The 26,521-nt window shown below is 30.9% G+C and overlaps 1 protein-coding gene across 1 annotated transcript in view; it reads right to left on the bottom strand.

Annotated features, from left to right (window-relative positions):
• Positions 1-26,521, bottom strand: part of LOC129231200 (roquin-2-like) — a 100,921-nt gene that overhangs the window by 29,972 nt on the left and 44,428 nt on the right. Inside the window, exons 11-13 of the mRNA XM_054865448.1 lie at positions 24,203-24,684; positions 19,097-19,165; positions 8,762-8,925 (exon numbers count right to left, since the gene is read on the bottom strand). Of these exons, the coding sequence (XP_054721423.1) occupies positions 8,762-8,925; positions 19,097-19,165; positions 24,203-24,684 (715 nt within the window). The remainder of the gene's footprint in view (positions 1-8,761; positions 8,926-19,096; positions 19,166-24,202; positions 24,685-26,521) is intronic.

Consider the following 26,521-nt stretch of genomic DNA (forward strand, 5'->3'; position numbering starts at 1 on the left):
GTCGATGCTAAAGTCCGGGAAAATCGAAATTTCACAATAACGGAACTTTCTTTAAGTTTTCCACAAATTTCGCGAAGTTTGGTGCACGAAATCATCAGCGAAAAGCTTGGTTACCACAAGTTTTGTGCAAGATGGATTCCAAAAATCTTGACAGAGGACCACAAAAATCAGCGAATGGCTGCAGCGTTGAACTTTTTGGACGCTTACCATAAGGATGGTGACTTTTTACTCGATCGCATCGTTACTGGTGACGAAACATGGGTGAAACACGTGAACTTTGAAACGAAATTGCAATCAATGCAGTGGGGGCACACAAGTTCTCCCCAAAAACCCAAGAAATGCATGCAAACAATGTCGGCAAGGAAGATCATGGCGACTGTTTTTTGGGACAGAAAAGGTGTGATTTTGGTGGACTTCCTGGAAAGAGGCACTACAATAAACTCTCAAAGGTATTGCCAAACTCTCCAAAAACTCAGAAGAGCAATTCAAAACAAGCGCAGAGGAATGTTGAGCTCTAAGATCTTGTTGTTTCACGACAACGCCCGGCCCCACACGGCAAATGTCACTCGTAAAGTTCTTGAATCTTTTAAGTGGGAGTTGTTTCCTCATCCACCGTACAGTCCCCACCTGGCACCGAGCGACTTCCACCTATTCCCAGCAATGAAGAAGTGGCTGGCTATGCAGCGTTTTGATGACGACGCACAGCTGCAAGAAGAGGTAACGGAGTGGTTGAAGGCGCAGGCGGCCGAATTTTTCGACGAAGGAATTTCCAAGCTCGTACATCGCTACGATAAATGCCTTAATTTGTATGGTGACTATGTCAAAAAGTAGTATTTGAGTGTGGCTTTCATCTGTATATAATAAAAAATTTTTCCTATACTTTGTTTATTTTTTATTCCAAAACGTAATCTACTTTCTGGATAGCCCTCGTACTTTATATGTATAGTTAGTTAAATGGCCTAGACAATTGCGAAATGGCCTTCAAATGTGCATCAAGCGTGCACACCACAGGGGCTCCCGGGGCTGCTGCGGAGCTTGAGCACCTCCTAAATTATTTGTTTGCGTGCTGAGCACCTTCACTGGCTAGTAAGCAGAAGGAAAGTAAGAATACAATAAAGGGGGAAATGCATTTCCCAACTAATTATGACCTCCAGACCAGGAAAGGAAATCTGTGGTGATAGAAAGCTGTTTGCATTTTCTTTTCTTTTTTTGTTTCAATGGCATGAAGGCCAAAAAGCATCACCTTTCATAAATTTTACTCTCATTTCTTCACAATTTAAGCATCAAATAAGCAAAATTTGCACATTATGTATTTTTTCTGTACATGCCAAAACATTCAAAGACCACATCATTTGATATTTATTTAAACCATCAATTTTAGAAAACAATCATAGAAATATTCATCATCATTTACTTAGGCTGTTCAATGAGTAATAAGACTAATTTTACTGCTGTGAAACCACTCATCGGAATGTCAATTTCTGTGGCATGAAAAATGTCTGTTGTCTATTTGAACAAAAGCTGATAGTTGGCATGTACACTCATGTTCCTGAGTATCATGCGATTGAATTGAAGCCTGTTAGTTGGCACCTACAAAACCCAGACAGTTGTCAAAATGGAAATGTCATTGGAACAAAGTTTTGCAATTAAAGTTTGTTTCAGCATCAGAGATCTTTGATATGATACATGAAGTTTTCAACGATGAAGCAATGTTTAGAGTCAGTACTTTTTGCTGACATAAAGCTTTTAAGGAAGGCAGGAAAAATATGGAAGATATTGAACGTGAGGGACAACCTTCAACGTTCATCACAGAGACGATGATTAACACTGCTGCTATTATCATCAAGGGTAATCACAGTATTATTTTACATCAGTGATTTCTGGCTGTTTCCTCAACTCTAGAAACCATTACGAGACAAACATTTTGAAACACAAAATCATGTCTAAACTCTGTGGAGGCGGTTTTGAAAAAGCTCTCACAAACTTAACATTCACAAGTTTTAAAGAAGTGGACAGTATGTTAGAATCAATGCATTTAGGGTAACGTCTCCAGTAACAGACAAGGGTCGAGTAACAGACAGGCTACAATAACAGGAAATACCCAACGTTGTTTAGCACAAATAAACAGATTACAGAATACACCTGTTTCAGGGTTTCAAGGAACCCCTTTTTCAATTCGAAGGTGTGAGCTTCTAAATGTAAAGACACCCAGTAAAAGCAAAGAAAATGGACAGCACACAGTTTAAATATCAAAACAAGCAATTAACAAAAGCAAAATAAGACAAAATGGAACTCGAAGTCAAAATTTATTGCATGATTCCCTTCCAGAGAAAACCGTTAAGCAATAAATTTCAGTAAAAAGATCCAAAAAATACATATTTTCTGTCAAAATGAAACCGTTTATTAATAAATTAGCAATGAATTTATGTCCGAAAAAATTTTGTTATGAATCAAGTGCCATATTTAGCGAAATGAAAAATAAATATAATTCAGGAAAACAGAAAGAAGTTGGAAAACAACAAAAAGTTAAACAAGTACAAAATAAAATATGAAATGGAAACGTAAAGACAGAAAAAAGTAACAAAGAAAGACATTACAATAACCCCCTACAACAACCCGAAGAAAAAAATATGAGATCAAAGAGGGCAAAAAAAGACTACCAATTAATGAATGGCTGCCACACTGCAGAAAAATACACAGAAAAATACAGAATACAGAAGAATAATTTGTTGCCCTCTTCTTTGATCTCATATTTTTTTCTCTAGGTTGTTGTAGGTGGTTATTGTAATGTCTTTCTTTGTTATTTTTTTCTGTTTTTACGTTTCCATTTCATGTTTTATTTTGTACTTGTTTAACTCTTTGTTGTTTTCTAACTTCTTTTTGTTTTTCTGAATTATGTGTATTCTTCCTTCACTAAATATGGCAGTTGATTCGTAGCGAAATTTTTTCGGACATAAATTTATTGCTAATTTTTGAATAAGTGTTTTCATTTTGACAGCAATATGTAATTTCATGAACCAATTGGTATTTACAAGGCAGTGGTGGGAGATTATGAACAGCCACCACAAGATCAGCTGGTCTTTCATGCTGCAGCAAATTGGTTAAGTTAAGATGGTAAGTGTTTTCAACCATCATTTTCCATTGTAAAACTTTGATAAAGTGCATGCTAGAGGTATTTTTTAATGTTTGAACTACGACGCTCTTTTCAGTTTTTTGCATCACCTTTTATGTACAATAATTTCTAATGCAAGTTTTATCTAGATCTGTTACTCATCAACAGAAAACTTGTTCTAGTAACAGACACTGCTGACACCCTGAAGACTTTTTCATTCTTTATATTTTTTTTTTGTTCAGAAGAGGTTTTTCTTCAATTTGATTGTACCTACGGGTTTAACATTGAAAACGAAACGTGACTAGTGTCAGACAGTGTGTCTGTTACTGGTCCAAAAGGGTGTCTGTTCTTATGCCTTTTTTTTTTTTTTTTTGGAACCTCAGTAGCGAATACACATGTTCTTTTTCAGTTCAGGATGCCCAGCATCCAACAGCCTAGAACATCCAAAATCTGTGAGATTGGCGATAGTGATATGAACATTAGTAGTGCCTTGGGTGGTATTCCTAGCCTTTTAAAAAAGCCCTTGTTTGGACTCCAACAACAACTGTTCCTACAAAATGGCTTTAGCACTAAAAATGAAGCATTTTTTCAAATTTTTAAGAGAAAAAACAAATTTTATCTATTACTCACCTTGTCTATAACTCATAGTTTTAGCCTGTCTGTTACTGGATATCATCAGATTTTTTGGCGTGTTACTATTTGTCAGAATTTTTTTTGAATTTTAGCAAATAAAAATAGAATTAACTACTTCAGAGGATTCAAAAGCAGCCAAACGTTAGATCAGATATTGTTGCATAAGAGAAAAATATTTTAAAAAGTCTAAATACATTAAAGGGCTCAGAAAATTCAGTTAACCTGAGAGATGTCTTAGGCATAACTGTGAATGGTTCGGTTACCCTAGTCCCGCAGATGTTATTCTTATAAAAACATGTAAATTATAACCATTAAAGTTGCTCTGTATTTTTTATAAATTTAGTCTTATTAGTTATTGAACAGCCCTCCTACATTGCATCTTTAATTTTGCTTGCTGATTTCTGAATCATTTAACCGGCTTAATTCATTGCTCTTTCAGAATCAAAATATTTTTGATCAAGGCAGAACGGCTAGACGTCATTCGAAACCTTCAAAGAAAAAGCTTATTTCAGGTTTTTTTTCTTTAAATTATTTTTTGTCTACAGTTGAATTGAGTATATTTTATATTTGGTTTATTTACATCCATTGGAAGGGCAAAGAAGTGCATACCACCAAAGTAAAAAAAAAGTTTAAATTTTGGCTCAACCCCACTGTGCAATATGCATTCTACAGTAGAAAAAGAACAAATGACTAAATTCAAACATACATTTGACCATCAATCACGTTCTTTGCACACTTAAATAAAGATTTTTTTCTGCGGTATAAGATGGATAACAAACTTTTTTATTTTTCTCAATCGCTGTAAATATTTCATTTTTATACTGTTATAAAGACATTCAACGTAAGTATTTTTTTACTTATCTTACTAATATATTTATCTTAGTATTTAAGAGCAAGAATCTGAGAGAGTGACACGCTTGTGATTTATGCCATCTCAGATTTTCTCCAAAAAAACCACCAGTTATTACTTATCTTGTTAAAAACCTAAATCCAGAATTCTTTGTTCTGAAGTTTAGTTCAGTTTTTTGGGCCCCTAAAGGTCAACGCACCACAGCAAAAATTGAGCGGATTTTTAAGACATGGATTGCTATGATCCACAATTGTTGCCGAGAACAATTTGCCTCCAAATTCTTCTTATGCATGAAGGATAGAAGGTTCAAACTTTACAAAACGAATGCTAAATTTGTGGCAAAATGTTGCCACAAGATCAATGAAGGTCACCTAAAAGTGGCATTTTTGACGTTTTTTAGCATTTTTGAGGTCTAAAAACAGATTGCACTTTTCAGTTGCCACAGCAAAACTACTGTCGCTTGAAAGGCAAGTATATGCACTCCAAAAAAATGCACAATTAATGGAGGCAAGTTTATGTGCTTTTAGTTATATTAAGCCAAAGTACGGAAAATGTCACATGTTACTAACCGGAGTAACTGTTATAACTCCTTGCGCGAACAAGATATTGAAATAATTTTTTGCCCTTGTTATGCCCTATTATTGGTCTTACGAATACAATAAATGCCATTGAGGCAAAATGCTTTAAAATTTTTACAAAAATAATAAATTTACCTATTTTTGTCGTCATGGCTTTTTGCTTCTTCAAACTATTTGCCTAAATTACTGGTATTTTAATAATATAGTTTGCAACATAAATTGATATTTTATTGTTCTGTGACACATATATGATATTTTTGACATTCATTTAACTTAATGTAAGACATTAATAACATTTAAAATTTGTATTTTTGCATGCAAAGTGATTTAGTCAACATTTTCAATGTTATTATATTGAACGTCATGATGTTGCATCAGCAAAACATGTCTATCACCGCACTTACTTATGAAGGACACGTCAAAAATGCCAAAATTTCAGATATTGAAATTAATAAAGAAGAATGTTCCAGTGAAAGAATTACAATACTAGATATCCAAACATACCATTCTATCAAATTTGAAAATAATAGTATGATATTCTGGAAGTATTTTGAAATTGGTTCAGGGAAAGAAGTTGTACATAGCAACTTGAACTTTTAACTGCAGTTTTCAAATAATTAGCAAATTTAGCTCAGAAAAAAATCAGACAGAAATCAGTATGTATTGGCCAAAAATTTGTAAGTTTACAGTTTTGTCCTGCAGACAACTGTACCTGCACATTTAAAACTGCCGATGAATTATCAATTCAGATAGCAAGAGGAGAGCACAAAATTCCTAAACTTCTATCAGGAATGGATCAAGTTCAAAAGATATTTCCAAAAAGAATGGAGAATCTTACAAATAAAAAAAGCTATCCTATTATCAACTCTTCTGAAAGTGCTACTGCATCGAGTAGTTATGCAATGTTTTCAAGTCAGGTTTCACAATATAGGTGGGCACTAAAGACAAAACAAAAAAAAAAAAAAAGTCACATGGCTAAACCAAAATCAACTTCTTCTTGAGTGCTTCACAAAGGGAGAAAAAAAGCAAATAAATGTACAGCTCATAATGTTTTAAAAATGATGAGATGTTTAAATGTTGAGGGTAAGAAAAAGTATAGCCCAGCAGAATATTTAACACAAGAACAGCTTATGTCATATTTTAGCAGAAAGAAACGGACGGCCAAATATTTTGATGTTGAAATGGATGACAATGATGAACTTTTACATTTCACAATTGTAGAAAATGCTGGAAAAGAAAATATCACGGACAAAATCCACCATTTTGCATAAGCAGAAAAATAATTATTCATCCATTTATTTTATGACTTCTCGCCTGAACATAAAATTTGTAAATGTTAAATGTCATGAGCAAATTTAAATGAATATCAAACGTGTCACAGAACATTAAAATATCAATTTATTTTGCAAACTATATAATATAAATACAGCAATTCAGGCAAATAGTATTAAGAAGCAAAAAACTATGACGACAGAAATAGGCTGAGTTTTTCTATCTTTTTCTATTTCCATTTTCTTTTTTTTTTAATTTAAAACATTAGAAATTCTATTTCTATAGTATTATTGTTCTGATATTTTGATATTATTTATAATGTAGTGGTAAGAATACAAAAGTCAAGGGAAAAAAATAATTTCGTTTTGTTGCAAATTTTTTTACTGAAGTCAATACAGATGTAAATTTTAGAAGTTGAATCAAAAATGTTTTAAAATATACTTTGTCAAGAACAAAAACTAATTTGTTTTACATTCATTTCTTATTAGAATGTTTAAAATGTAATAGTTTAATTAAGTAGCTTTAAGAAGAAAAAATATCCTTGAGAACAAAGTTTTCAAAAAAAAAAAGACTTTTTTTCTTAAATAAATATTTACAGAAATTATCTGTTACTGATCCATTTAAAGTGCCATGATAAAAACACATTCAGGAGTCTTAGATGGAACTATATGTTGGTTTAAAGAAAAAAGAGTTTTCAATATAACATTGAAAATGTTGACTAAATCACTTTGCACGTAAATATACAAAATTTAAATGTTATTAATGTCTTATGTTAAATTAAATGAATGTCAGAAATATCATATATGTGTCAGAGAACAATAAAATATCAATTTATATTGCACACTTTATTATTAAAATACCAGTAATTCAGGCAAATAGTATGAAGAAGCAAAAAGCCTTGACGACAAAAATTGGCAAAGTTGTTATTTTTTAAAATCTTTTAAAGCATTTCGCCTCAATGGAATTTTTTGTTTTGTAAGACCAGCAATAGGGCATGACAAGAGCAAAAAAAATATTTCAATATGTAGTTCACGCAAGGAGATACGACAGTTTGAATATTAGTAAAATGCGACATTTTCCCTATTTCGGCCTAATGTAACTAAAAGCACATTAAACTTGTCTCAGTTAATTATGCATTTTTTTAAAGTGCATATACTTACCTTTCAAGCAACAGTACCTTTGCCATGTCAACTAAAAGGTTCAATCTGTTTTTGGACCTCATAAATGCTAAAAAACATCGAAAATGCCACTTTTAGGTGACCTTCATTGACATTGCAGCAACAACTTGCCACGAATTTAGCATTCATTTTGTAAAGTTTGAACCTTCTATCTATCATACACAAAAAGAATTTGGAAGCAAATTGTTATTGTGGCTCACAGCAATTTCCATGTCTTAAAATTCCGCACAATTTTTGTGGCCGCACATTCACCTTTAGGGTCCCATAAAAACTGAACAACTAAACTGCAGAACAAAGAATTCTGGATTTGGGCATTTAATAAGATAAGTAATAATTGGTAATTTTTTGGAAAAAATCTGAAATGGCATGAATTACCTCATAATGCTAGGCGTGACAGTTTCTCAGATTCCTGCTCTTAACATTAAAAACTTTCATTTTCTCTCATTATTAAAAAAAATATCTTCATAATTTTGTCTTTGTTAGCTTTGTTTATTTATCTAAGCATATATTTTTTAAGGTTCACTCCATCAAAACAAAACCAGGGCAATGATAATAGTTTTCCACTCAGAATTCTAGTTCTTTCAAGTTATAAACATTTGAACTTTTTTAACTTAATAATAGTAAATTCTAAGTCTTAGTAATACAATATTACTGAAGTTTTACTCAATTTTTTGTGATAATTAAGAGTTGCAAAGAACAGTAAATGTAAATAAACTAAAAAACTGCATAATTGTCGTCATTCTCCAAAAAGTTTCACCCTATTTCTGGTAGAAGGTTAATCTCTCATCAAATAAATAGTTTAAAATTCAAAGCTGATATAATTTGGATGGAAGTTTTCATGACACAAATTTAGAAAAATAAAAGTTAGTGACACCCCTTGTAATATAAAAAATGCAATTAAAAACTCTGCCCAGAAAAGACCCTGGATACATTAGTCTTAGTAAAGATTTTAGAGCAGCAGATAAAATAAAACTTTAGACATCTTGTCTTTACATTTTAATGTTTTCGTTTAAAAAAGCTGCACTTTTCTTCACACAATATAAAAATATTTTTTGCCATCTGACTTGAAGAAAAATATCAATTAGCAGCTGAGCAACACTCGGATTTTCCCCAATATGTAATAATAAATTGAACTTACGTTGCATTAGCATCACTTTTTTCTTTTATATTGCAAGAATTTTCACCAACAAATGCAGATCTATCACTAATTTTTTTAAAGTTAACAGAAGATTCACAAGACAAAATGCTTCTAGATGTCCAAGGAGAATACAAGGGAACTTCATCTGCTTCATGTGGGCAGAACTAATACAAAATAAAAAATTAAAAATTAAAAACTGAACTATAAAATATGAAGCTTCAGTGCCGGCAAAAAAAATCTTTACATTTGGTTGGCCATTAAAAACTTTATACATGCAAACTTCTAGTCACGATTTTAGTTAGAATGGCTCCCTAGTGATTTGGCTGAATACCGAATATTTGGTATTTGGCCAAATCACTAGGGAGCATGCCAAGTAAAATAATCACAAGAAGTTTGCATGTAAAATTTTTAATTTCCAACCAAATGTAAAGATTTTTTTTTTTTTTTTTTTTTTGCCGGCACTGTACTGTAACATACTGCTTCAGATAGTAAGCAATTCACTATCCAAAGAGCCCTATTAAAGTTGTATAAAAAATAACAATTATGGCATACAGTAATCTCAACATTTGTAAGTTTTGATGACTCAGAAGCTAAAGATGCAGCAAAACTGAACATTTAGGAGTTGAGTATTGTTTATGAGTTTCATTGCATCTCTAGAGGGATAATTATGCTAAGCAGACACGAGCAAATTAAAAAAAGGAAGAACAGAAAAATGGGCAGGTGAAAATACACAACTCACAGAAAGAGGCTCTTAAAAGTAGGGGAACATGGGGTAAAGTTAAATAGTTAAGGTAATTTATATATATACCTTTAACAAAGTGAACAAATTGGAAATTTATTTTGAAAATTAAAGTACATAAAGAAAGAACAATGCATTAAAAATAAAACTGGCATTAAAACATTTTTATTTTTGGAAGTAAACTTGTGTTTTCAAAAAAAAAAAAAAAAATGGAAGGGGGAGGGTAGAAAACTTTCCTTTTTTTTGCATGGGTCAAAGTGAAAAATAAAACATATTGCTAAATGAAATGTTTTCTATTTGATTATAAAAAATGTTTTTTATCAGATGAATTTGCAAATAAAAAATGAATGAATAACTGAATAGATAATGAAACAATAAGTGAATAAATAAATGAATAAATCAATATATGAGACAAAACAAGTAAGTGAATAAAATAATCAATGAAAAAGAAAATATGGGTGAATGATTTAATAAGTGAACTATTAAATAAAGGAATGTAAATGAATGTGTAAGTGATTTAATAAATAATGGATAAGTAAACAAAATGAACTATTTTACTCTGCCCCATCTACTTTGCCTCACATGCCTTCGACTAATTGTAAAAGAAAAATTAAAATAAAAATAAACTTAATATTAAATAAATAAGTACTACACCAAATAATAGTAGCTTTGAATAATTATTTAAAGTGTTAATACCAAGAACTTTATCAAATTAAAATAAAAAAAAAAAAATTTGTTTTCTTTGACTTGCAACAAAATATTGCATGCTTTTATCTTTAGAGAAAACATTTTCCTGACTGGAATAGACAACATGTGTTTCCACATTGTTAAAATATTACCAGATAGCTGGCGCTAAAAAACAGAGTAGGTATTTTGCCATTGCATTTCACATCACTCTATTTCACTTAGTCCCACATTCCTCTGCTATTAGCTAGCAGAAGGATGTATTAAGTACTTTTTATGAAACATAAGTTATATGATGAAATGTTTTTAAAGGTATTTTACAAACACACTTGCATGAGGCTTCAATGCATGCAATACAATGCCATTTTACTAGTGTATATATTTTTCTCAGAATATATAATATTTTGCTTTTACTTATATTTCAGGGTGTAAAAAAATCATGTTTCTTCTGTTTTTTTAAATATCCAAAAACAGATCTTTTTACAATTCAAATAAGATTTTATTAAATGGGATTTATTTATTTTATTTTTAAATGTTTTTTGTAAGACTTAAGAAACTTAATTAATTTACATTAAATTTATAATTAAAACTTCAAATTTATATCTTTAAAAATAAAAAAAGAAAAAAACAGAAAATTTCTCCAAAAAACTTTCATAATATGATGCAAATCCAATTTAATACAAATGTATGTGATTCAAAACAAATTTAATATGGATGGCATAGTAGTCACTATAAATACCGAAGCATAAGAGGAAAATAATCAAACTGGGGAGAATCTTATTACATGAGATGAAAATGAAATGCAACAAAATTTAAGTAACTTTTTTCGGTTCAATTTTTTTTTTTTCAAAGAACATGTTTCAATATTTTTAAAAATATGTTTTACTGCTGTTTACAGACAGAAATGGTATCTTAACATCTAATACATTTTTATTTACCCACTTTCTTGAAACAATATGTTAGTATCTATATATTCACTGTTTATATGTGTATTTACAGTACAGATGCACCAATTAATCTGCAGTAATTAGTAATCCACAACTTTGCCAATTATTTTTAATTGGCCGATTTTTACTGATTAACAGCACAAAAAATTATTTTAATTAAAATTACTTTAAGTATGATTAGACCAAGACACTCTTTTGAGTGCATTCAATTAACAACAAATAAATATAATTTTCTATCACAAAAATCAACTTGTAACTATAAATTATTATTTATATAGATAAATAATGAGAATAAAAATATGGAATTAAAAAGGTAAATGATTTCTTTTTAAAAATATTGAATTAATGCATTTTTTATTAAAATATAGGTTATGAGATGTTAACTTTTCGTGTGTCTGCCCTCACCAACTTCAAACATTTGAGGGAGTACCGGAATTCTTTTTTTTTTTTTAACTCAATTTATGTATGCTATTATTACTTTTGTTTCCAATTATAATAAATATTTTATAATTTACTTTTAAAATTACAACCTTTTCATTCAATAAAAACGTTAGTACTTTTAATTTTTTTTTTTTTAATTTTATGAACACTCTGAAGCAATACAAAATTAAAAGTGTATATAGATGGGTTACTTACTAAATATTTGAATTTTATGTCTATTTTACAACAGAATAAAATTTTACTAACACTAATAAGAAAATTGGTTTACAGAATTTCAATAATATTTTGAAACATTTGTATGAAAATTTTTCAAATGGAGAAAATTAAATCATTGCTCGCAAAAACAAACTATTGGTTAAGTATTAAAAGTTCAAATTGTAATTAAAAACAAAGTTTTTGGACAAAATGTTATAAAAATAATTATTATAATTAATTGGTAGCGGATTATTTGGCATCGGTCAATTACCTTTTCCCAATTAATTAGTATCGTCCATTTTGTTTATCGGTGCATACCTAAGTTACAGTAAATAAAATTTATAAATTTCAAGCTTTTCATTTGATGAATATTTTAAAATACTTTTTTTTTTTGGTACTTGTTTAACTTTTTTTTAAAGTTTAATTTTACCTCAAAAGCAGCAACTAATTTAAAGTGTCCACTGGCCATTGATAAAAGCTAGGATCTTTAGATTGAGTAAGAAGAGATAATTTGAATTCACGAAACTGATCAAGTGAGGATAATAGTACAGTAAAATTAGCCCAAAAAATGGCCAAACCCAAACATCCAAAAAAAAGAAAGCTGAAACCTGTTGCAAATTACTTCTTACCATTCCAGCAAGCAGGGGTAAAAAGTCCCAGCACTTTGCGCGTCGGGTTTTGGGGGAAACGGGGGGGGGCGAAAAATCCTTTTTTTAAATAAAAATAATTTCTATTACTTAAAAAAAACACTCAAAAGTCGCAGAAATCACACTCTATAATAGTAAAATAATAAACTGTCATAGAAAAAAATGCTAATTAACCGGGGTGCACAGGCGGGGGAGGCGGCGTCCATGGCGCAGATTGCATCATTGGAATTTTTAAGGCAGTTTTTTCAAGGGGTATTTCTTTCTTTTTTGAGGTCTTTTATTCTGGAAGGGTACACCGTCACACTCGAGGGGTGCGCCATTACTTTGGGGGTGGGGGGGAAGACCCTGAATTTGCATTCTAAAATCAACAATTGCTGTGAAATTCCAGAAAAAATTTCACTGATTTTAAACTTTTCCGAAGTACAAAATGTCCCACAATGATATAGTAATGTCAGAAGGATAATTCTAAAAGATCTAAGCGAGATCAGTAACCAATTTAGTTGTGACTGGAGCTATTAAACTGTTTAGAGCGCTGGAGTGACATCTAAAACAAAATCCCTGTGTAACATAAAAAAGGGTCCAAATTGACTGAAGTTTCCCTCCTTCTTCTTAATTAATTCACTTCAACTTTTCTATAATATTTTGCCATCAGCGTAAAGGGAATAAACCGAAATTGCCAATAGTGAGACAGGCAATGCTGCAATTCTGCACTTGCTAAGTCGGCGGGGGTTCTCGTTTGCAAACACCAAGCTGCCCTTCTTTTACGCAGTCGGTTATGTGAATTATGCTAAATATGCGCACATATACTTGAAACACTATCTGAAACTTTTAAGTACATTATGCGATAAAATTTTTTTTGATAAAGGCGTTACATCAGTTAATTACCCAACCATCCAACGCAATGACAAATTTATGTGATCCAGAACCTGTAGTGATTCAACGATAAAAGAAGTCTTGATGAGAACAATGAGCAATACAACAGTAGAATGCTAAATACTGATATTCCCTCTCTATGGGTATTGACTCAAGTTACTAGTGGTGTTGCTCACCGATACTGGTCGATCGCTGATAAAAAGGTGAAATGTGATGTGGCCTTTAACATCCGGGTAGTAACATAAAAGGATATGGAAGGCAATAAATTTAGTGGTATTTCTTTGTAAAGGAGGTATGCAGTTATGTCTCTAGCTTCTGTTATGAGAGTAGTTACTGTCTGTAAAGATACGTAAGCCCAAACCGTCTTTTGCACCATATGGTATGAACAGTAAAGATGGAATAACAAATTGCTAAAAACTTCTAGTATGAGTTACGCGCTGATCCTCCATCAGTATTCGTTGAATCTGGTTTCAGAATGAAAGAAATCCTGTATTGTTAAAGTGTTATATTATCTGAAGCAAAAGATCCATCCACCATCACAAAACAAACAGCTGGTGTCACATATGCTATAGATGGAAGATAGCTTCTCGATCAAGGGGGTTTTTTTTCGGTAATGATCTGCAAGCTTCAAGGAAATATGCCAGCAATGCAGTGTATATGTCACTTATAGGTATGGGAAAGCTAGTGTCATTTTTGATGGGTACAAAGAAGGAGAAAACACCACAGAAATATGATCTGAGTCTACAACAGCCAAGCCTTCTGCTCTAGAAGACTTTCTGCGCCTCATATTTTGTGCTTCCTCTGAGCAGTTCATTGGAGATAGTGAATGTTTGAAAAGTCTGAAAGTGGACTGAAGTGCTCAACTATATGCTCAAACTGTGTTAGACAAAACTACAACAATAACGATTTTGCCAAGGATGTAGATTCTAAAAAAGATCTTGATAACAAAGACTTTTTGTTACAAGCTTAGAGGAGAAATCATTTGAAAACTCCAGTTCTGACGAAGAGTTTATCTCAATCTGCTGATGTATTTGAAGCATGCATGTCATAACGCAAACTAAAAATTTTGATTTTAAATACTGCAAAAAAGCAATATAGTAAAAGGGGGGGGGGGACAGTTCAGTGTAATTTTTATGACCATTTAATCAAATGTGCCATCAGAGAGGGTGGGAAGGGTTAACCTTTAAGTATATCAGTATTTTGTTTTGGGAGGTGAGCTACTGTTCTTGTGGAGTGATTTAATGCATTTTAAATTTGCTTGAAAAAATACTACTACTTGAAATGGAAAGGAGGCGGGGCGGTGGAGGAGGGGTTTGGGGTATTATTTTATTTGGGTGGGGGGATGCTGTAGCTTTGGGAGGAGATGCGCCATCGCACTTGGAGGATGGTCACACTGGATTTCTTATATTTTTGCATAAAATAATGCTTCCATTTGAAATGCGTTTTACGGGGATAGGGGGCTCTGTAGCATTGGTGGGCTGTGCCATCTCTCTTGGGGGGGTTAACAACTTTAATGCTTTTAAGTTCAGTATGACACAAAAATTACCACTTTATATTTACTCTAAAAATTTCGAAAAAATACCCAAAACAGCAATTTTTAGATGCCCCCCCCCCCATTCCCAAACCCGACGCACAATGGGGTGGGACTTTTGACCTGTTTTTATTGGGAGGGTAATAAACAATTTGCAACAGGTTTGAGCTTTTTTTTTTTGGGATGTTTGGGTCCGACCCCTATTTTTACAGTACTATAAACCCTACGGACAATAGCAACATAAGGAAGAAAGATTGTATTGAAGGGAGTACAAAAAAGGTTTGACTAATGAAACTTAAAAATTTCAAGATGATTTCTAAAGTTGACCCCTTTTAGCCCCATCAGAACATATGTGTCCCGTAGACATTTCTAAAAGACCCTATGGGATAAATAAGCTGGAAATTTAGTGGACTGCATGTTCCACTGGTTTTCTGTGCTTACATTGTTACTTTAGTCTAATTTTTTATTACCCATTAATGCCAATTTTGCCAACTTTACTTAATTTACTAAAGCCCTAATTTAACTTTTTCTGAAAAGAAAAAATTGGTGTGTTGAAAAGGTTAAGTTATGAGACCAAGGATTTCTTTTCAAAAAGTCATTTGATTTATGCCGTTGACACCGTTTATTTTATTGTACAATATGCAAATTTTATGCATATATATAAAAAAAATTGACATATCTCTTTTAATTGATTGTCATTTTAACATTTTGTGAAACCTTTGTGCCCTTTTACAAATAGAAAGACTCCTAAATTATTAAATGATTTGACATTCTGTTTTCTCAGAGCATCATCATCATAGCTGGCTCGACAGCCCGTTGTGGGCCTTGGCCTTCTTAAAAAGCTCTCCACTTTCACCAAATGACCAGCCTATCTCATTCTATTCACTCAAAAAAATTTATAAACATCAAAGTCTCAAAAAATATAATAGTAAAATTCAATCTTTGTGAATTTTTACTAGCATTGATACTACTGAAAATAGTTCATAGCACTTTCCTTTCAAAGACTGCAAACAATTTCTTTTCTATTGTGGTTAGTGTTTCAGTACATGTTTCAGACACATATGATAATACTGTTCTTACGAGAGGTTTTACTAGATTTTCTTTTAACCAGGTGGGATTTAAATTTGTTTCAAAAATAAAATAGACAGCGAATGGCAGGAACAATTTTTTTTTTTTTTTTGGATTTCAAGGCTGATTTAATTTTGGTATTCTCAGATCCTACGTAAGTACACGTTTTAACACTCTCAAACCTATGTTCGGTTTTAAAGAAATCATCCAGATAGTCTCTCTTTCCACAAAACACGTATTTGGTATTCCCTAAATTCCTGGTTAGCCCTGCATTTCTAGTAACCTTTTCTAGAGCAAGGAAAGATTTTTCAATGTACTTTTGGATCATGTGATGATGTCTATGTCATCTACATCTCAGAGCACAATACCTGCAATTGTTAAGGGATTAATTTCATATATATTACCCAATACCATAGTTACTTTAATCTTCAATGACTAGTTATACAATACAAAAACAGCCTGAAGAAAGAAATTGGTTCTAATACCCTTTAAAACAGATAAGCTTATTCAATAATTTAAAAACGGACATTAACATTTTATTGTTAGAAAAAATATTTAATAAAATGTTTAATTAATCTAATTGTTTTATTTTACACTTATCACTTAATTTGAGTAAAAGCTCATCAGGATGATGCTTAAGAAAGATAATTAAGAAATAACATAGAAAACTTTACAGTTTAAAAGGAGAGTACTTATTCTTAAAAAAAAAAAAAAAAAAAAAATGCAACAAATGAATGCCAAAGATTGAAATTGGTGATTCAGTTTTTGAAGTAGATTTAACTACATTTTAAAGAAAGTCAGGAAAAAGATGTTTTTAACAGTAAATGACAAAAATATCTATCTGTATGACAAAACTATATAATAGTTTTGAATCTAACAGATGACAAAAACATCTATTAGATTCAAAACTCCTATAAGCTGATTCTTTTTATTATTAATAGCAATAAAGTTAGAAAAGCAAACCTTACAACTGAAAAAAAGAAAAAAAAACACAAGACTGAAAATATTGTGCATAATATTTTCATATATATATATATATACAGGGTGCCACAGTTAAAACTAGGTTTAGAACTTCTAAGAGGGGTAGCATCCTGACCACTCAAAATCATATAGCAATGATGGGTCGGAAATACTTTCCCGACTCGAGAAATTTGAGATTTGTCAGAAGTCTTCCAGACTGTTCGGAGTTCCATGTGCCAAAGATGTAAGGTGTGCATTGTAGACTGATGAAAAAAATTCGAACATACTTTTTTGGACACATGTAACTTTAGCTAATTTATTATTTCTTCCACAAGTGTCTCAAATACTAATTGTATAATTATACTTAACTATATACTTATATTGTTAGGTATATTTAGTTTTTTAATACTGTGTTTTAGTTTGTTTTAGTAGGATAAGGAATTAGTCACACAATAAATTCTCATCTCCGCAACCCAAACACAAAATGTCCTTCTCATTAACAGATGGCAGTAATGGCATCACATTTTATTTCCTATTCATTTTATTTCCTACTCCCCTTGTTTCTTTTCGGTCATAAAGAAATTGTGAGATTTTCATTAAAAAACAAAAAGATAGATTTTGTTTCAAAAACTAAGTGTGATCATTTGGAATTCCTTGAACTTGAATTTCAGTTACGTAAATATATGTAAAAAAAGAAGTTTACATTTTTTCATATGCTCAATATGAGTAGATTGTAGCAACGAAAAAATCATTTCTTTCCCTAAGAAATGCATCCATTAGGCCTATATTAATAGAAAATTCCTCACCTTTGTGATAGCCATTGTTAATTTCATTATTTCGGAGGTGAGAATAAATGATGGAAAGGAAATACATCAATTTTAGACACTCTACAAAAATTATAAACTACCATTATATCCTTAAATTTACTGATTTTGAAATACATTAATACTATATTATTTAACACATACAGTAGAGTCTTGAAAATCCAAGTTAATTTGGGCTAATGTCACCTCGGATTACTGAAAACTCAGATTATCTTGAAAATTCTTTCATATTGAAAATTGACACTACTTGAACGACATAAGGAGGGTCACATTTTACTTCCTTGTACAAAGAAAAGGAAGTTTTTTTTTTCACGAAAAATTTATTACTCAAATTTCAACAAAAATTTATGCTTTAATTGCGTCTAAAGAAATTATGACTTTAGTTTTTCATGATATCCGTTTGTATTTATGTGCCCACAGTTTTAAGCAACCAAAATAACACAAAAACAGTTAATTGTGAAAGGTGTAAATTTCGTTTCTGAAACTCATGTGGCATGAAGTTGTGCTCCTCCTTTTCTTTATTGCAATCAGATACTCCAAAAGGGATGTTAACATGTTCTTTGTTGAAAATCAACGTCAATTTTGCGTATCAAGTTATCTCCAAGGCATCTCTGAATACATATCTTGTAGTCGTAATACATATCTTATAGTCGATGAATATTTCGTCCCACTTTGGGGGATATTGAAACAAACTTCTCAATGTCTTTTCATTATTTACTGTAGGGTTAATTAATTTTACAGTAGCAAAATTTCTATTTTCAGATTTTAATGAAAATATTTTTTAGAGACTAAAAAATTAAGCTTAAAATATAAATAAAGCACCTTGGATTAAGCAGAACCTTTCGTGACTTGGATTTTCGAGACTCTACTGTATTTGAACTAAAAAAATAAATTTAAGCCGTACTTTAATTAAGAAAACTTGATATTAGATTCATACTAATCATTAAAATTGTTCATTGTCTGCACAATTTACAAAATTACATCTTTGATATCAAATTGGGCTCTTTTCAAACACTAAACACTAATCTTTTTTTTTTTTTTAATTTCTGTGAACAAGGTATTTTTTAGTTTTTTTAATTACAAGTAAAATAATTGGAATTTAGCTGGGTCATGGTTTATGGTTACTTTTAGTAAATAACACTTTCATGTAAGAATGAAAAAAAAAAAAGATATTGAAAAATATTTTTGTTCAAAAGTTACTCATTCTGGAGAATGATCCATTAGTAATCTTTGTATGATAATTTATATACAGTTAAGGGATTTTTTTAAATCTAAACTGCAGATCAAAAAAGAGTACCCCAAAGTTGAACTCTGGCTGATATAGTGCACACTATAATTCATAGGAAAAATAAATACATACTGAGGACTCTACTTCTGAAATAAGACATTTTTCAGAAGTAGAAGTATAGTTTCTATTGTAGCTTACCTTATCCAATTCGGCTAATAATTCTCTTTTCTTCTGTTGCAAAAGTGATAATGTTTGACACTCTGAATCCTGAAATAAATAATAGAACATTGATCAAACTTATGGCACAAAATTTTAAAATCAGTCATGTACTGCCAGAGATCATCCCATTGTGCACAAATACAAAACTTATCCATAATAAGAAGTTGGAGACAAAAGTGAAATTTCATAACCTTGACATTACTAGAAGAAACAATAGGTGATACAAGTGGATAAAATAACTTACAACAGTAATAAAGTGTTTGTTTCAGAAAGAATTCTGTTAGTTAAGATTTTTGCATCACATTTGGAATCCAGCATTAATTATAAATAAAAGTATTTTACAAAGAAATTTACATAATTTGCAAATACTTATTTTTTAAATATATTGTTTATTTTTCTACACTTTTTTTTCCAACAGAAAAGGAAATGGCTATATGTAAATACTTAACTTGTATGAGGGATTTTAGTGAAAATGTGTGGCTAACTCTTGGTAAAATTGCAAACCTTTTTTTTTTTTTTTCATGATCTTATACCTTGGTAATAGACTTGACAAAATTTGAGGGACAAAGTGCTTTTTTCAACATCTTTACGAAAAAAGGTTTCTGTTCAGGAATAATCTCAGACATCGAAAATAATAGTAATTTAATTTACAAAATGTCAAACGTATTATCCTTCTACAGTAAAAGAATGAGAAAAAAATTATTAAGTTCTAAAATACTGATAAGGAATAACTATTTTTAAATCTATGAGAAACAAAAGTTTGTAGCTTTAAGATAAAATTACACAAGTGTTTCTTTTTTCCCCCCTTATATTAGGAATTTTAGTGTATCATAAAGAAATTTAATATTTATAATCACTTTTAAATAGCATATTAAGAGTAGTAGTCTTTTTCACAGTGACACAGTATATGTATCAACATTTTGAAAATGACTCATGCCATAGCTTCACATGTAATTTTTGAAATTGCGTTGTAAATCTACATTTGAAAAACCCACATGTCCCCACTGACTCATAAACAGTTAAAACTCATTATAAAGCCACCTTGTAGAGACTATACTAAAGTGATTTTAAAAGCAGGATCTACACATTTCAGCATCTACTAACAATGCTTAAACAATCTAAAAAACATGAAACTTTTACAAAAGTAGTTACACTTTAGATCAATTTCCTTCTTTTACGAAATAAAGCTTAATTGTTAATTAACAAAATGCATAAAACATGAAACAATGTGTAATATAAAATATTTAGAGCAGAGGCATTAATATTTCTAATCATTAAAAATGCTAACAGACGTTTAGGGCTCTAATTTTGGAATCACAAAACACAGAAGACATAAAACCCAAAACCTTTTCCTTAAATTAAACAAAAAAAAATTTCAAATGGTCCACAACTGTTCCTATTCGGCTATTTTATGTTAAAAACACTGTGATTACAGATCATTTTTACATTTATTCAGTGCCACATGTATTAATGCAAGTATTTTGCTCTAACTGTGAAGCAATCTTTTAGCATCCGCTTTCAGTTTGCACACTTATAATTTTCTCATTAGTATACAATACAAAACATATTGAGCAATCTTTTTTATTCTAAATATGAAGTTGATGAAACATAATTTTTACATCAGCAAGCTGTTTATCTAAAGTTTTAAAAAGGAAGGAAAAATAGAAAGTTTCTGGCAACTAAAGAAATGTAAAGATTTTCGATATGCTTGAACAACTAAAAAGGGCAATGAATATAATTACTGTATCTAATGTACAGTACTATTGAAGTGCTGCATTTTATTATTGCTACATACTATACGTATCGTACTGCTTCATTTTATGCCATTCTCTCCCATTGATTTTGGGCATCCAAACCGTGTTTTTATTCAATAACACAGCTTTTTTTTTTTTTAATTCAGTAAAATTTCAGTTCTCTGTTTAAATTTGGTAATAGGAAGTTAAAAAATGGGTTAAAATAGTTTGAAGGATGTTTTCAAATGTCTAAAACAATTGGTATGTTAATAAAAAATGGTATAGATATACTTTCCCATAATGTGAAATTTCAACCAACGCGAGGAGTCTTGGAACCCATCCCTCACGTAAGTTGAGATTTGACTGCATATGCGGACGGCATTCATACTGAAAGCTTTTTGCTTAGCTGGTGAGATTTGCATGAAACGGAAAAATTTCTGTTATCATACATTTCTATAACACTGAAATATTTGTTGTTAGACGGCCAAGGCAGATCATTATCATCCTCTTTCATAACATTTACAGTAGCTTCCATATTAGGAGGATATTGGTACAATACTCTCATAGACATCTAAATAGTTCCTCCATGGGACATTCTCTGCTGACAGCAAACACAAACGTGGTACTACTTGTCAGTAATTAATTATTTTCTTTCTAACCCATGTGCTACGCAAGACCAATATTGGAGAAATGTGAAAAATTCGATGCCAAACAAACTAACGGCATCAAACAGATAGAAGGTATGGCATCAAACTATGTCTCATTTCAGCTCGTATTTCTCAGAGTCTTACAAATCTGATTGATGCAAGTTTTACTTGCATAAGACTTGCACCAGTCAGATTGTTTGAAACCTCATTTTTTAAAAAACTTTATTTAAAAGTAGTTTTCAGAAATTGCTACGAACTTTTTTTTTTGTAGCAAACTACTCGCGACTCTACTTTTTTTTTTTTAAGTAGTGAGCTATACTACAAACTATCAAAAAATGTAGCTACTCCAGTAGCTACGAACTACATATAGCTTTCTATTGTCTATTGTCGCTACAGTACTACAGTAACAACATTAGACAATAGAAATTTTAAATTAAAATTAAGGACAAAACACAAAAACTTAGGAGTTTGAAAAACAAATAAAATTTGGCAGCAGCATTAATTAATCTGTAGCTATCTTTTTCGTATTTTCTATACCCATTTACAGTTGCATTTTGTGCCATTCACCTTTATACACCGAAATTGCCGTGTTCGGCGGCTATCTAACTATACAATCTATCTCGTAATTTTTTTTATCCATCTCCAATTATGTTAACTTCCTTGCCCATTTCCTAATCTAAACAAATATCATTAAAAAACTGCACTTTATTCATTAAAGTAAATAGCACATAAAAAGCTCTCTCCTTGTTCCCATAGTTAGTAAAAAGTAGTGTTTGCAAAAAAAAAAACACCTCACTATTTTATCTAAATTAAGTTCACAAATATGTAACCTGAAATAGATACAGCGAAACGTCTGGCGGGGAAGAGGGGATTGAAAAAAAGAAAGAATTCCTAAATGAAGAAAAAGCAAGTGCTACCATTAGCAATAGCTAAAAAAAGGGGAAGCAAATTGAAATCCAGGCATGACATCACAACAATTGAGAATGCCCTATCATAACGTCACAGATGGAAGAACACTTTTTTTCCACTGATTGGAGCAACGGTAGAAAAGAAATAAGTCACTTTGAATTTTTAAAAATTATAAAAAAAAAAGCTATTGCATATTTTTGAAATAAAAAAAAATTCTGAAGAAGGTAAAATGTCTTGACTACTACATACTAAATTTTCAGAAATAAATCTCTCATACATTTTGTGGGACGCGTTTAGAAAGAATTAAACTTAAAAAAAAGTGAAAAATAACGGTTTTTTCAAAATTTCATAAAAATTCTTTAAAAAAAACCTATTGCACATTTTTGAACCTTTTTTTTTCTGAAGAGGAAGAAATGTTTTTACTACTACACACTATAGTTTCAGAAAGAAGTCTCTCATACTTTTGGCGGGATGGGTTTAGAAAAAAGTTTTAAAAAATGCAAAATAAAAGTATTTTCAAAAATTCATGAAAAATTCAAAAATAGGTCAATCTTTAAAAAATTTTTGGTCATCATATTTGAAATTAAATTTCCTATACTATAGTACAAAAAATATTTACCTGGCGCGATTGGTTGGGGGTCTGTGACGAATTGAACAAAAAAAAAAGGGCTAAAAATCACATAAAACATTTAATTAAGAAAAAACTAATTAGAAATTTAGAATTTCGGCTTTGATGTGCACACCCCCGGGGTACGTTTGAATTTTGTGCCAAGTTTTAGAGCTGCAGGTGCTATGGGGGCTTCTGGCCATCGGGTACAAAGAAAGAAATAAACAAAGAAACACAGTCACCTTTATACAGGGTGTTCCGTTTTAACCTGCAAGATCTTTAGTTTCGCAACCGTTTGTCCTAGATGCATACTTCCACAATAGTAAAGAAGTTCAAAATCAGATGCAGAGATAAGATATTGAAAGTTTGAAGCAAAAATAAAAACGAGTCAAAAAATACAAAATTTAACTTTTTATATGGGCCCTAAATATTTAGAGAAATAATCTCAATTAAAAACTATTACTGACACAAAAAACTTGACATTTGTGTGACCAAAACTCAAGGAGATACTCCAGTTCCAAGTTTTAAGGACAATACTAAAGTTGAGATGGGAACTTATCACCCTTTCAGAAGAATGACAGGTCATCAAACTAAGAAAAACAAGGTATTTATATTTTTCATTGCTATTCAAAAAAAAAAAAATGCAAATGTTATCCCGTGATACGCAAAAACACACTACAAAACCTGGAACAATTTGAAAAACCACTCTCTAAGCATACATAATTTTAAGCACTTTTTAACAGCTATATTTCTCCCTAAAAGTTGTTATTGACAGCGAGTGAAAAGTGGTGTAAGTCACAAAACGCCGAGTTTCATATCTTAGTGAATACTGGTTGTACTAAAATTTCAAACTTTTTGTGTTCGAATTATTTTTCAATGGATATTATTTTCTTAATAGGGGACCTGGGGCCTGAATAAAAAGTTAAATTTAGTATTTTTTGACTTATTTATATTTTTACTTCAAATTTTCAATATCTTATCTCTGCATCTGATTTTAAACATTTTTGCAATAGGAAGCATACATCTAGGACTAACGGTTGCGAAAATAAAGGTCTTGCAGGTTAAAAGGAAACACCCTGTATGTGTATATATATATATTAGACAAAAAGAGGAATAAGTGGAGAAAAACAAGCACACTTCATTAGTAAACAAAAATAGATAAATTTAAACAATAAGTAAATATATTTACCTCTTTTTTCATACTTGATTGATATGACATTGCATCATATTTTTTACAATGATCAGCATTCATCATATTATTAGCTGCCTGTAAATTTGGTATTGTTGAAAACCTATCCTCATGGCTATTTAAATATGCAGAGTTATGTAACTGTTGGGAAGACATGCAATTATTTGAGAGATTCAAGTTAGCTGGCAAACGTTGGATGTTTGTAGAAACGTTAAGAGCTGCTGTAGACAAAGATTCATAATTCTGAGGATTTAAGTTGTTATTGTTTGTGACTTGATACTGAGGCTGAGAAAACATGATGCTTGTGGGCTTCGAAGCTACAGGCTGAAACAATGGCATTTGTGAATTTAATGAAAAAGGTGGTTTAATAGATGCTGCATAAGAGATACTACTGGACATTGAACATTCAGGAGTGATTCCAATTTTGTTAAAAACAGAATTGGGGTTTGGCACAGCAGAAATAGAATGATCACTTGTAGACCCTATGTCAAGAAAAAAAAAAAAGAGTTAAAAAAATTTTTTAAATATAATTTCATATTATTTTACAATTAAAAACGCATTATACATTTGAAAGAAACTTTCTGAAGACATTAAAACATATTTACTTTGGAAACAGCATCATCTTTTAAAGATTATGAACCCATTTTTAAAATTCATGTTCATCATTTCATAACATACATTGAGAATATCACTGAATTTCTTAAAAGCCCTGCAGATCCCTAGAATAAGAAGAATTGCTCTTGTTCATTGCTCTGTGTCCATACTGCAATACCAAAATTCTTATTAAGAACTTTCGTATTGCAAGAGCAACTTGTATATGTTACTAAGTTAACTTGTATTGAGTTGTAAGCACATGTAACTTCATCTTTCCCACCATACTAAGTTCACAGAAAGATTCAAAAAACATGTCCTTACAAGTAGTCCCAGGAAAAAATAGGCTTATTATTTATCTTGTACGTTATCTTGCTAACTAATAAGAATATTAATAGCATTACTGTGGTAGAAATGAAAGTCAAAAAAGTTCATTTAAGAAGCTTTCTAGGAGAAACAATTCTTACAATTGAAATTGTTCATTAAGAGGATTACATTTCTTGGTAGTTATCTGGAAAAAGATGTTCTGCTTGTGCGTAGTAAAAAAAAAGAGAAGAAAAGTAAACTGTGCATAAAACAATAAAAAAGCATTAATTTAATCAATATTGTATTTATACTAGAGATGTAAAATTTCCGAAAATTTGAAGTGGTGGGAAAAAACCGTTTTTTTACCGGGTTTTTTCGGGAAAAATTGGAAAAAATGATTTTTTTATGAATAAAATCAGGGTTTCTTAATAGCTCTGTGTTTCTTGGGGGGGGGGGGGGGGTCATAAAGGGTTAAGCATTGAAAATAAATGTTATCCACACATCTTCTTTTTCTGCTTGACAGAAATACACATAAAGGTAAGATGAATAAGAAAAAAAAACTTTTTGTTTTATAACTGAAAGCTTTCGTGGTCAAACACCAGAAATAAGTCAATCGTCATTCAACCAATAATATTGGGTAATGTGTGTCGAAACATAACAATTACATTTTCTATTTTAGATTGCCTTTGAAACTTGAAATATTAATTGAAATTTTCGACTTTCGTACATGATTGATGTATTTTTTTTGAAAGAAAAATAATACAATGTAACTTTACTGTCTGAAAATAAAAGCTATTGAGTTTTGATTTTTTCCAATCCAGTCTAAGTCCAAATCAAAACTAAATTGGTTTTTTTAAGTTGAACCAAAACTTAAACTGGAGTTTCAGTTTATTCATATGGCCGTGCTAAGCACAGTAGTAAAAGCTGTCATACCAGCACTTTTGAACAAAACTGATTTATTATAACTAAGTTGTTCTCCGTTTCGTACTTTACTTAATAAATAAAATGTTTTACAATCATTTGATCAAGAACAATTTTTTTCTTTTTTTTTTTTTGAAAAATTCTAAAAAAAAGAAAATAAAAAAGACATCTGAATCAAATATATGGAAGAGCCAAACATTAAAACACAATATCTTAGCTTGAGCTCAACTGCAGATTCCACCTTTTTGCTTAGCATGGCAGTATACAGTAGGGTGGGCCGAAAAAACTTATTTTTTATTTCAATGATGGGTAGTGCAGGAAAGGTGCCATTGGTGGAGCAAAGTGCATATAAAAAAATTGAATTTTTTTGAACAATTTCTTGATCTGCCGCAATTGGGTTGAAGTTTCGAAAAAATGCTGTTTTTTCATGTTTTTAGTCAAAATTAGTAAAAATGGTATGTTTCTATTTTCGATGATGAGTTGCGTGGAAAAGGTAACATT

Source organism: Uloborus diversus, chromosome 10 (genome assembly GCF_026930045.1).
Source record: "Uloborus diversus isolate 005 chromosome 10, Udiv.v.3.1, whole genome shotgun sequence".
Taxonomy (NCBI): Eukaryota; Metazoa; Arthropoda; class Arachnida; order Araneae; family Uloboridae; genus Uloborus; species Uloborus diversus.